The sequence below is a fragment of the Montipora foliosa genome, chromosome 6, assembly GCF_036669935.1.
Source record: "Montipora foliosa isolate CH-2021 chromosome 6, ASM3666993v2, whole genome shotgun sequence".
Lineage (NCBI taxonomy): Eukaryota > Metazoa > Cnidaria > Anthozoa > Scleractinia > Acroporidae > Montipora > Montipora foliosa.
Genome location: NC_090874.1, coordinates 11,272,626 through 11,285,432, shown reverse-complemented (window position 1 = coordinate 11,285,432; position 12,807 = coordinate 11,272,626). Strand labels below are relative to the sequence as shown.

The 12,807-nt window shown below is 41.4% G+C and overlaps 1 protein-coding gene and 1 long non-coding RNA gene across 3 annotated transcripts in view; one reads left to right on the top strand and one right to left on the bottom strand.

Annotated features, from left to right (window-relative positions):
- Positions 1-1,026: 1,026 nt before the first annotated feature.
- Positions 1,027-12,807, bottom strand: part of LOC138006672 (protein RRP5 homolog) — a 56,323-nt gene continuing 44,542 nt past the window's right edge. The window contains exons 38-49 of the mRNA XM_068853140.1: positions 11,800-11,913; positions 11,133-11,341; positions 10,696-10,772; positions 9,853-9,900; positions 9,595-9,705; positions 9,304-9,372; positions 8,704-8,888; positions 6,098-6,266; positions 5,770-5,923; positions 4,292-4,457; positions 1,629-2,393; positions 1,027-1,350 (exon numbers count right to left, since the gene is read on the bottom strand). Of these exons, the coding sequence (XP_068709241.1) occupies positions 2,228-2,393; positions 4,292-4,457; positions 5,770-5,923; positions 6,098-6,266; positions 8,704-8,888; positions 9,304-9,372; positions 9,595-9,705; positions 9,853-9,900; positions 10,696-10,772; positions 11,133-11,341; positions 11,800-11,913 (1,468 nt within the window). The 3' untranslated portion in view covers positions 1,027-1,350; positions 1,629-2,227. The remainder of the gene's footprint in view (positions 1,351-1,628; positions 2,394-4,291; positions 4,458-5,769; positions 5,924-6,097; positions 6,267-8,703; positions 8,889-9,303; positions 9,373-9,594; positions 9,706-9,852; positions 9,901-10,695; positions 10,773-11,132; positions 11,342-11,799; positions 11,914-12,807) is intronic.
- On the top strand, positions 4,489-6,758 carry LOC138006677 (uncharacterized). 2 transcript variants are annotated; one of them, XR_011123919.1, is made up of 3 exons: positions 4,489-4,623; positions 6,028-6,088; positions 6,636-6,758. It is a non-coding gene; the product is annotated as an uncharacterized lncRNA (long non-coding RNA). The 2 variants fall into 2 exon arrangements; XR_011123920.1 differs by lacking the exon at positions 4,489-4,623 and adding an exon at positions 5,009-5,070.

Genomic DNA, 12,807 nt, shown 5'->3' with positions numbered 1-12,807 from the left:
CCTACGTTGCCTGCCCCTCTCAATATTGTTTATCGCAGTTCAGTCACCAAATCTTTCACACCAACATCGAGAGGGAAGGAAGAGACAAAAGTGTCCCAACAATTATGTCTGGGACTGCGGCTCAACGAGAACGCATGTTTTATGAGTCAAATGAGTCAATGAGTCAATGAGACTCACGGTCAATATAGCAATAATTTGTTGATTAAGCCTGAGCCCTCGTTTCAGTGATTAGGCCTAAGCACTCTCTGAAATTTTATCTTTCATTTTATGGTTTAATTAACTGCACTAACGCGTTGACTCATTGACTCATAAATACTTAACACTCCGGCTCAACTCGGTCAAGGCAAGATAATGAGAGCATGCGCAACCGCTGTCTTCCCAGTCTCCTAATGATCAAAGTAGCTCTTGACATGGGTAAGAGGTTTGCACGGCAGCCTTGTTGCATGGCAGGAACAATGAAAATGTTTTGCATTAGAAAGAAGATTTGTTCCCATGGGGAAAGAGAATCTATTGTTCCTGCCATGCAAAACCTCTATTGACTTCTTTAGCTTGTAAGTTTTGTTTGTTCTCAAGGGAATTTTCCTTTTGTTTATTCATAAGTTATGCATACATATGCACGTGCATAAGACGACATTTGAAAGAAACTGTTCCCTAGAGTAACATCACGTGCTCTGGAAATGGGAAAACAAAACGTACAGGCTAAAAAGGTCTATTCTTTTCTCATATAGACCCTATGCAAAAATGGCTGCCTTTAAATTATTCTTTTGTTCATATTCAAAATAGCCCAACTAACCTCGTTCGGGATAACAAATTCTTTAGAACTTTTGTCTCAAAAACGAGGTTAGTTGGGCTATTTTGAATATGAACAAAAGAATAATTTAAAGGCAGCCATTTTTGCATAGGGTCTATAAACGCTCGCTAAATTTGACTCGGCTGGCCGGGAGGGTGACCCTCTAACCCGGGGCAACTTTGCTCACAAAAAAGGGCCTAAACGAACGATTTACTTTTCTTTTTGTCATCATGGTCTAATTTTATAATCTGATTTATAATTGGAAGCTGTCTTAGTTCATAGACTTCACCTTTGAGCATATAGGCCGGGACACACTAGGCGACAAGTCGCTCCATGTGTACAACTTGCAAAACAAGTCACTGTGACACGACGCCTGTTCGGTGCACACGCAATGATCTCGTATGAAGGGGAACGTGAACTAGTCTTCTAATTCAATATGGCTGACCATAAGACGCTCTCTCATTGGTTCAGTTATATTTTGTCGCAGCGACTCGTTGCCGGAAGTGTACACATGGTGCGACAAATACTGCTTTCGCTAATTTTGTCGCTGCGATTTGTCGCTGCGATTAGTCGCACCAATTCAAACTGGTTTGAATTTGTGCGACTGATCGTGGCGACAAAATTCTGCCGCAGCGACAATGATCTTCATAAAATTAACCGTGTCACACAAGGCGAAGAGGCCAGTTTCGTATTCTAACGGTTGGACTGGATCTAGCATGAAATGGAGGCTAATGCAGGCAAATTAATTTGCATTTGAAAAGATTTGCCCGCATTAGCCTCCATTCCATGCTAGATCCAGTCCAGCCATGAGAATTCGAAAATGGTCTATTGCTGCGGCGACTTGTCCCCGCGACTCTGTCGCAGCGACTTATCGCCCAGCGTGTCCCGGCCTTACAGCCACTAACATCGCTCTGCTCGTAGAGAACATGTCCAAATTTCTTAATTTATCAGCCACTAATTCTAATGGCGTTAAGGTAACTCATTCACTCTAATGACAGTAACTACTTAAAACAGACGACTGTTTGCTACCAGTAATGAGTACTGAGTTTAAAAAGTTCCCCGGAAATGCAATTGTCCAAAACAAGAATTTAGTTTTGCGACGAACTATGTTTCACTCCGAGAAATCCATCTCAACCATATGGTTCTGCCGTCCACCTGTAGAGTTTGGAGAGACCTGCTGTGCAAAATACAGTGGTTTAATTCAAGTGACACAACAAGTCGAAATTCGTTGTTTGGGCGTGCTTAGACTAAACAATAGCAATGCACCAAGTTTCTCTTCCCAATTAATCGAGCCGAGTTCACTTTATCAAAGAAAGTAATCCTTTCTGTCCTTGATTTCCAACCGTAAGCCGCGGTTAGGCTCGGTTCCGTTTTAGCATGAAGGGAGGATTTCCGAATTGCCACGCATGAATCAACCGTGAATGAAGCCATTTCTCATCAGTTCAAAGCTGCTTTAGATTCAACGTACTCCATCGCCTTGGTCTTGACGTTTTCTACACTGATAGCATCACCATGCTTTCGTTCGAAGTCCAGATAGCGTTTGAAGAACAGCTTCATCTTTTTAGAAGACAAGTTGATGTGGATAACTCTCTCAAATATTTGCCTGAAAGAAAGTCAGTCAAAGCGGTGATCACTAACACAGAAAGTCGTAAAAGACAAAATTGACTTTGGCCATGGAAGATTTTCATCACCCAGGATACAACTTGAGCCACCATATTCAAATCCTAAAATGATATATTTTTTTTGCACTTCAAAATATTATATTTAGTTGTCTACTCACCATTCCACTACCACATGTGCCTCGTTCATCATTATCGCCTTGATGCGTTCCTTAGAGGTTTTTTATTTCAGCACGTTATTAAAAATGTTGTTGTTTTCTACAAGAACTTCTGGGTGAGCAAACAAAATTTGCGAAGGAACCTATAAAAACTCCTCGATTGTTGAGGTTGAACAATCGATCTTTTGGTCACAGCTCTAACGGCGATACTTGAAAACCCGAACATTCAAGTGTCCTCTAACCTTATTTATTTGATCTTACATTAATGCATTTAAAAGGTGACACCACATTTGACAAGAAATAGTCAAATACATAAGCTAACAGCTGATACATCCAGTAGGGAGTATACAGACCGTATCCTTTCGATGAAAGACAACACTTTTTAAAGCTTCATACAGTGCTTCTTTCAGAGCAAACTCAGCCTTCCCTAACGTTTCTAGAGGGAGGTCCAACACACATGAAAGTTTTGCATTTGGTCGACCATTTGTCATCAAACTTCACGCAGGCGCAGACAAACCGGAACCAGGATTTCGTGGTTCCGGTTTTGGATTCTTCCAGAGCCTCCCGCGCCCTTTCCGCTGGACAAGGGTAATGGAGGCTCTGGGAACGAGATTGCAGCTTACGCAGAAAATTTTATTGCCCGTAATGCGCATGGCGAAACGAAGTGTCCGAAGAGAAATGTATCCCTGGAAATATTGATACTCAATGTAAATACTTTAGGTCTTGCTTGTCTCATGCTAATTAGAGCTATTGTTATTTTTACCCCACTGGGAATACAAAATTTAAATAAGAAAAGAAAAACAAATTGAATTCTGGTAGTTGTTTTATGCTGTTTTTCCGCTGAGGACACAAAAGAAATGAACTCAAATGCGTGCGGCACGTGCGACACGATCATTTTCCCTCCTGAAACATCCAAAAGTATTCTTTTTTTGTGGCTTTGCTACAACAGTAACCGCTATCGTTTCTCAACTTTCCTCATAACTGGAGCATTCCACCAGTGCTCGGCGTAGCAGAAAATATTCAACGGAAAGCGAGTAAAACAAGTAACAATCAGCAGGTGCTTAGCGAAGGAAAAAAATTTTGAGCGAGAAGCGCGAGTCGGAAGCCACGCAAGCGGCGGGAAAGAAATGCTGTCCGTACGAAACGCGGGAAACCGTAGATGTTCGACCACTGTTTTGCGTGGTAAAACCTGCGGCAACTGATGAAAAGAGCAAGGAAACGCGCAAGCACTGCTTGGCGCGACGAATTTTGATGGCGGCACCAAACCAGAAAAAAATGTAAGCGCGAGAGAACATGCCAATGTTGCAAAGTAAGGAAACATGCCACAGGTGCTTCGCGCTGGGAAACATGCCACTGGTGCCAAACAAAAGATAAATGCTCCGGTGCCAAGAACAAGAATAAACGAGTACCCCTTACTAAAAGAAGAAAATTTTGTCACCATTGCTAAGTGTGAAATTAATATAACCGGAGAAAGGAAAACGTTCTTATCTTGGAAAGAGATTAAACGCATGCCACCGGCGTGTATCGAGCGTGGAGAGAGGCACCGGTTGGGTGCAACTCGTATTTAAATCGACGTGATTCGGTTAGCATATAAGACGTCGAGCAATCTTCAACAAATGGACATCTGATATCAATGCAGTGGTAAAGGAATCTTACATAGTCGTGATGCTGCAACTCAGAGCGTAAAAACTCCACCATACACAGTTTGAAGGGCTGAAACGTACCTAACAGGCTCCTCTTCTCCTTGCTTGATCAACATATCCAGATAAACAGACCACAGATCACTTCTCTTTGGATAGTTCGTCAAAATGCTTTCAAACATTGTCTGGCCTCGCTGAGGTTCGCCGTGTTTGAACTCTAGCAGAGCAAACTGTACAATGGTTTCAATGTCTGTAGAGAAAAAATTATAATAGCAACAAACCTATAGATATAACGATTGTTGGTTTAGTTTTAAACGCCATCTGCCCTTGTTTGCCGTTCCCTCTACAAAACAGAAGAACAATCGACCAATCCTGGCCACAAAAAACGCAGATTTTCACAAACACCGTTAACTCAGGTAAGAATAAACATTATTATATGACCAGCTCCGTGAGCGGTCAAGATGAAGCAAATCGCGCGCCGTGATTGGCAACCCGAGTGGGCAAGATGGAGCTATCTTGCCCGCTCGGGATTTCTCGCTTGGTTCCGCAAGATCAAAGATCATTTTTTGGTGTTTTAAGTCATATAATAAATCCTTTAATGACCAAGCTTGTTCGGTCAAGATGGCTGGATATTGGCTTCGTTCTTTTTTTTGCATGTTTATGGACCTCGACTTCGTCTCGCTCCATAAACAAGCAAAGAAAGAACTTGGCCAATATCCAGCCATCTTGACCTCACGCTTGGTCAATAACCCATCTGTATAAATAGCAGAGATAAAAAAACGAATAAATCAGTCGTTGGGCGCCAGAATGCCGTTGAGGACACTTAACTTTTCGAACCACGGTTGCGTAAAAAACATGTAAAGGTATGTAAAGGTATAAAGGTACACCTTATTTAACGTCGGAAGTTCCATTACCCTCAACAGAGTATTCTCCTAGGAAGCCGACGGTGCGCTCATCTTACCCCCCTCTTTCCATCAGTGCTCGTTTGTAAGGGTATTTAAAGCTACCTGAAGCTACACAGAATGGAAAGAAGCAAGGATGTGACGTAGTAGTGTAGTGAAGTTATCAGTCTTTCCCCCTCTGGGCTTTTCAGGACTAATTTACAATGCTTTCTGTGGGTCACTAAGGATCGAACTCGGGACCTCTCGCACAGAAGGCCGCGTACTAACCAACTGTGCAATCCTTACTCCTTCAAACAAGGCTCTTTATTTAAAAAAAAAAACTGTTAAGTTATGCTTTCATTGAGTCATAGGCGTTGACGTTGAGTCGTTGGCCTTAAAGAGTGTGTCTTTCGTTCTTCTCTCTATGCCAAGGCGTTCAAAGACGCCTTCAGGCGGCTAGCGGGAGTCATTCAATCTCTCCAGAGGTTGGTTGCATTTACATTGGCTTGCTGTAGGTTTTTCAGTTAGGGAAGTACCTTACCTTCACCTTCCTTTTGGAAAGTAGACGGTTCGGTTTAGTATTCTGGACGTTTAGTTGTTGCCACTCGCGAGGTTGCTACCCTTTCTGGCCGCTGTCCAGTCTTCAACCCTCATCCGCTGTTTTCTAGATCATTAACTTACGTTTTCTTTTGGGTAGACTCTTCAGACTTCTTTGCAGCAGTTTTCTGCCCGTCTCAAGCTTGCCCTGCTTCATGTAGAAAGAGCCGAAGCCGATCCACACCTTCTTACTTTGATTAAAGCGCTTAATCATGGTTTGGTACAACTGTTCTGCCAACTGAGGAGAAGGTGCAAGAGAAATCAATAAAAGAGATCTGCATGGAAATGAGATGCAAATAAATTACCGTGGATGAAATATTTTCTGTCCCTTTTTTTTCACAGGTCACTGCCCATTTTTATCACAGAGCCTGAACACGAAAGTCCTGCTTTTTGCGATCAGAGGGTAACATACCTCCATTTTATCAGTTCTTGTGTAGATCCCAATCAACTGAAAGAAGACCTTCTTGGGCTCATTCTGTTGTAGAGCTCGCTCAAACACCTTCATAAGGGACTCTTGTGTACCGTACAAATTTTCCAGGTTCATAAGCGCCACCCAAACATTCAGTTTCTCCTGCTCTTCCCTGCAAACGATTGACAACAACGTTCATAACATTAGCATGCATCCTTTCCCACGGCTTTGACGTTTCGCATGTCCAGACATTACAACACAGTTTATCATTTACGAGCTTCAAAAACGACGAAGCCAACCTCAACGAGAACCTTACGAAACAACAACCTAATGAGAGAAACCTTCTATAAGGGGACAAATTTGCCGTTCATTTCTAATAACAGTTTCAAGAATTTAGCAACATACAGATTTCGCTTAATCGATCCAGTAACAAACTGCATCTACTTAAGTAAACGCTGCTTTACTTTATTAATATTTATATAGAGCAAAATACATGGGTATACGATCTAATGCGCTTACTTCCTTTTCCTTCCACCAACAGAGGCCAGTACTACTATTCGATCAAGTTTCCATTCAAGGATCGCGACGGTTGTGACTAAAATGGATCCGCCACACTGATCTGACACTTCGGTATTACAAATACATAACACAACTTACAACTTTAGGGCCAAACAAGGAGGCAAAAACCGTTTATTCCATGCACTCCAAGTTTATCGTTTGTACTGTTAAGTACTGTCTAATCTGCACTATTTAAGCCTATAGTAAGCACAAAATCTCTGAAACATGAGACCGGGACGAACTCAGACCGGTATGAACTTGTAACGGTATGAATTTTGTTTTTTTTCAAATTTTATTTTTTTGTGATAATAATAATAATAATAATAATAATAACAACAACAACAACAACAACAACAACAACAACAACAACAACAACAACAATAATAACAACAATACAGTGAAAGAAAAATTGCACAAAACAGTGCTACTTAGTTACATATCTACTTAACTACAGGTCCACTTAACTGTTGCAGAGATATTTTGTTACGTGTTGCGTTACTCGCTTAGTTATATTAGGTGTCATTCGAGACGGTACATTGTTTTTTTGCATACTTGAAAACAGTAGTCGGAATCATAAGAAAGATCGTGTCGTGTATCAATGACTGTTCTCGTCCGAATCGTCCAAGATTAAAGTTTGGAACAGTCAACTATTTTGTCGTTCGGCTTTACCGTCTTTTAACGTTGTAAAATCGATTATAACATGACTACAATTCCACTTAATCATAGTCCTACTTAATTACAGATCAGAGTTATTTACATCGACAACGGTATTATACATATCTTAAAAACTGGATTAACATTATTTATTTTGAGAGCGGTATTATAAATGTCTTAAGACAGGATTAACATCAATCGTATTTTTCCTTTCGATCTCTGTCGTGAAAAGAAGAAGAAAATGTGGTAGATGCATAATATCAAACATATAAAAAATAAATTTGTTTGTATGTATGTCTGTGGTTAAGATACAAGGCTCAAAGCGGCAATAAATGGTTCCCATTTTTTGTATTACTCGGTGTGTTGATATATCTGGTGTATATGGGCAAAATGATATAAGAAGTTATTGTGTGTATTGTTATTGGACAGGATCCTTTCGCTCTGCACGTCCAGATAAAGTTCTTAGCTATAAGGCAGGCTTCAGCGAGGATTTCTACGGTAACCGATATGATGAAGAGATAGGGAGATAAGGCGCAGCCTTGCCTAACCCCTGGACTTGACGCAAAGAAATTGCTCGTCTATCCATTATTAAGTATACAGCTCTCGATATTGCAATAAAATAATTTCACCCAGTTTAACAATGAAGGACCGAAACCGCAATGCTGAAGGGCTTGGTTTATGAAAGACCACTCTAGAGTGTCAAACGCTTTTTCAAAATCAAGAAAAAGAAGTAGTCCATGCTTTCTGCGTACTTAATCACGCTATCCAAGGTCTGTATATTGTCACTAATACATCTTTTTTTAATGAATCCTGTCTGAACTTCTGTAAATAAGTTCTGTTTGCCATGGCCTTTGATGTAATTTTATAATCGCAGTTTAATAAAGTGAGAGGGCGCCAGTTTTTAACCCATCGACTCCTGGGGGTTCCCCATTGACGAGTAAAATAGTCTGGCGTTAGACAGAGTAAAATACTAAGTCTGGCCAGTATAGGGGTGAATGGGTTAATGAGACAATGAGTGATTAATCAAATTGGGATCTGCTTCTTTCTTAAGGATGAGTTTGATAATTCCCCGTCTTTGTGATGTGGCGAGTTTTCCTTTATTGTAAGAGAAATTTGAAGCCGTTGTTAGTGTTTCTCCTATATCTGCCCAAAAACATTTGTAGATATCACATGGCAGACCATCTGTACCAGGTGATTTTCCCGGCGACATATCATTTAAAGCTTCCAAACATTCCTTAGGGCTTAGTAGGCCTTCACAGTGTAGTTGGCTTTCTTCCTTCAGCAGTTCACTAGTAGGTGGAAAATTTTGAAGCCGTTTTGTTTGGGGACGAAACGATACCTTTGGTCTCATAAATATACCGCTGACCCAAAAGCAAACAGGCTTGAAATTCACTGACCTAAATGAGATTGTCTTGAGCGCTCTCTCGCCCACAGCCCTTGCCTTGTCGATGTCTGTGGTGTGAAGGTGGTAGGCCATGTATTGCAGCCACACAACCGAATTATTTGGAGATGATACAACGAGACGGTCAAAGTCCTCGGCAGTCTCTGGAAGGCGATCCTGGTCTAACAGCGATTGTTCAGTCTACAAAGATAGAGAGATGGAGAGAAACATACTTTGATAAACTCTTTTTAGTACGGAGAGCGCCGTGTTCCACATCCACATCCACATCCAGCGTCCCAGCCACTGGTTAAGGGCAACCCCCCCCCCCCCCCCCCCCCCCCAACCTTGGACTCACGCGATCATCACGGAATTCATATACCGCGACCGTGCCGTCAATAATTAACATCAACAAACTTGTCTAATTCTCGGTTTTCACATGACGTCACGACCGCCATGTTGGTGCCCCTAAACAAAGAAAAGGCGGCCATGTTGGTGCCCCGACCAAATCCTCCGGGAATTTAACTCTATTATCATGCAAACGGTTCCTTTTGTTTTCGTTGAAAAACATGGCTGTTGATCACGTGAGTGAAAACCAGCAATAATTACATTCCAATACCTTATACAAGAAGTTCTCTTCCGCTTTTTTGGCAGCTCTTTTTTGCCGTTTGGTCTTCTTGCGAGCAACCTACAGATGTTGAAGAAAAGCAGAACCATCTTGAGTCACATTCGATAGTCATGAATTGCAAGGCAACAACTCGTAATGCAGTAAAATGCAGAGTACGGTAATTGCGATGATCATTCCTTCCTTCCATCAAAACTCCGCAATTCATATCTAAACATTAAATTAATAAGTGTATTTTCTTGGCGCGATGGTAATTACGTGTAGACGTAAGGCGTAGTAGCTCACCTGTGCGCTGGCTTCTGTTTCACTATCGCCACTTTCCTTATCGCTTTCGTGCTCCCTCTTGCTGCTCAGATTTGTCTCTCCAGCCTCGCTCCAGTCAAACCCGCTGGACAGCTGATTAAGATCAAATACAGAAAGAAACTCTTACGGACTTTGCTCGGTGATCAAATGACTAGAATCAATTCAAATGCGGTGCAAAGGTTTAACATTATGGGATGGCGTAGCAAATAGTTTTCGTTGCAGAGAACGACAATAACGTACTTGTAATCTTGCCAATCCATTTGCTTGGGACGCACTGTGTTCAGGACCCTGAAGACAAAGCAAATGAAAGTATTTATCAGTTACAAGAAGGAAAAACAACCCCTATTTACAGCAGGAGGCATTTCTCTTTATAGACCACTTTCATAAATGGCGACCACTTTCACTTTCTTTTGTCTTTATGTTAATTAGACCTATAGCCCTCATTTTGAAACAAAAATCTTTTGAAATTTGCTCGTCGTGGCGAGCACGCGAAAAACCAAACCCAAAACTGGAAGAATACGAGCACGAACAAAGTAGCACGTTTGAGTAGTTTTGTTGATAATATAATAAATAAAAAATCGTTTGAACCTGCTCGTGCATTTCGTGATTTATGGGCACGAGTGATGTTTTGAAAGTTCTCTCTGAGTATTCTTCCAGTTTTGGGTTCAGTTTTCTTTCAGTCGCCCATGTTTGGCAGACATCCACCCAGGTCTGTGTAGCTTTCAACGTGTTTTTGTTCTTCGCATTTTTTTCAAGTTGCTCAACGATGTTTTGGTTTGACAAAGCAAACCGACTGTCAGCCATTTTTTTTCACTTTGGTGTTCAAATTTGGCGCTTCCCCGGTGTTTCCATAGCAACTTCCGTATTGCACTCTATAACCTATTTATGCATTCGCCATTGGCCAATCAGAAACAAGATATTTTGTTGAGTACATAATAACCCAAGAAAACAAATGAGAAGATAAGCGACTGAACCTAAAATATATTGATTAACTACTGCAATGACTTAATTAACGCCACACCAATCCATGTACTGAAAGTTGAACGTAACGTTTTGTTTTTCAGAGTTAATCTTAACTCTAACCTCTTCATCCGAGCTGCTTATCGGTTCTTCTTCTTCCTCCTCGCTGTCACTTTCAAGAATATCTTCATGATCAGAGTCTGAATGGTAAAAATATAAACTCGTGCATTCAAGAATGGTCGGTAATACGAAACATTCATCAGGTATAATTAGACAACTGGTAACATTTATATTTTGCTTCTCGTTCCAAATATAATCCCTTCCTTTTTTTCGTCATTTCAACATATGTCTATGAATTCCTTCTCTGCTTTCGGTGAGGGGCATTTGTTTTGGCCTCGACTGATTAAAGGGTGGCTTGAACTGCGGGTTTTGAAGACTATAAACGAGACAAATAATCGCAACCGAGAAAGAAACTAAATCGATTACAAAGGGAGCCTGAAAAGACAAAAAAAAACAGGACTCGAACAGATAACTGCGCGACTGTTGAAAACATAACTGACCTGTCTTGAGTTTCTTGAGTATTTCCTCGGCTTCGTCATCTGACTCGTTCTTTTCTTTATTCTCTTTCTTTCTCTTCTTCTTCTGCTCTTTTCTCTCCTTCTTTTCTCTCTCTTCATCTTCAAGTCGCTTTGGTTTTGGCGCTGGGTCAGGTCCTCCGACATCTTTTCCCTTGAGGGACAATTCCACTTGACCTTTGGTTGGGTCAATACTGCAAAAAGGGAGAAGTATTCGACACCTCAAGAATGGACACCATAGCGCCACTTGGAATAAAAGTCTTTGGGTCTGAGCATGCGCAGTGAAAACAACGTCGATCTCAAAACTATGGACTTTTGTCACCCGGCGGTCATACTGGTCAAAGACAACAGAGTTCGTACCCCAAGCCTCCAGTTGATGTGTTTGGAAGCAAGTTCAGGGGGATTGGGGGGGGGGGGGGGAGGGGTGCAAAACAAAAGTTTTCAGTCCCTCAGGACTCAAAATGGTCGTAATGTGAAAAAGGTTACGGTTATGCGCAGGCTCATAAAAGAAAACTCCCAATGAATCTTCCGTTTGCTACTTTTTGGACAAGAAGTCCCTAAACAAGACAATTATCGTTCCCTGTCTTCGTCGCTGCTGACTGGGTTTCTGGAACGAAATGTCATGAGCAAAACGCGCACGGCTCAAGCTTACCTCAAAACTTTGCCGGTTACCAGCTTTCCCGGAGGAAAAAGGAGCTTCCATTGTTTGACGAAATACTGCGAAAGATTCGTGATCTGTACTCGAGCGTCAATATCATGGGCAAGGCTGTAAAAAAACCAGAAAAGAATAACTAAGGTCATTTCACAATTAACACATTGTTATTCAACAACCTTGTTTTACGAAGATCCCGCAGTTGAACCTTCAACCGAATGAAAGCCTTGGAAGGGCATTTTAGGTTGCAAGGGAAGAGCTGTGTTGTTGTATTGACGTGACGACCATTTACAAGGGGCGATTTTGACAGAACGACTTTCCCTTTCGACCTTTCGAATGCAACTAGCAGTACGTCGTGACTTTCAACCGTTTGCATGCGCACGATTCGTGGACCTCTAGTGAGGGTGTCTTTCTTCTGATTTACACCGTGACAATACGATTTTAGTGAAGTCGCGATGTAAGCTACAGTCGCATGCGATTGAGGAATGAACTTGTGGCCCTCTATCAAGCTACCGTGAATTTCGTAACCTGCTCTTTTAAATCAGTGTGTGCGATCTTTAACGTCCCACTGAGTTTTTTTGATCAAGGGTTGTGAGATGAGGCCTACGGTTTATAGGTCCAAATCCCAGAAGACTTGCGAGTCTAACCATTTTGCAGATGTAAATACAAAGGAAGCACCGTCTCCAATCAGATGTAAGATAAAGTTTATTGCAAAATCTCGAAATTTTGAGAATACCACGCAGGGCTAGCCAGATGTTTTGGAAAATTGAAACAGTAGCGAAACCTTGTAAAAATGTAAAAATAAAAAATGTAAATGTAAATGCATACCAGGGGGCCGTTTCTCGAAAGTCCCGAAACTTTACGTGCCATTTTCGGGTGTCACAATTCCCTTTGTAACTCAAGAACAGAGAGCATTTAATTCGTCAAACTTCACAGTTAATTTTCTTTTTGTTTCCTTGAAAACATGTTAAAAGATCGGCTTTCCAAAACAAGCGGTTGCCAGTTTCA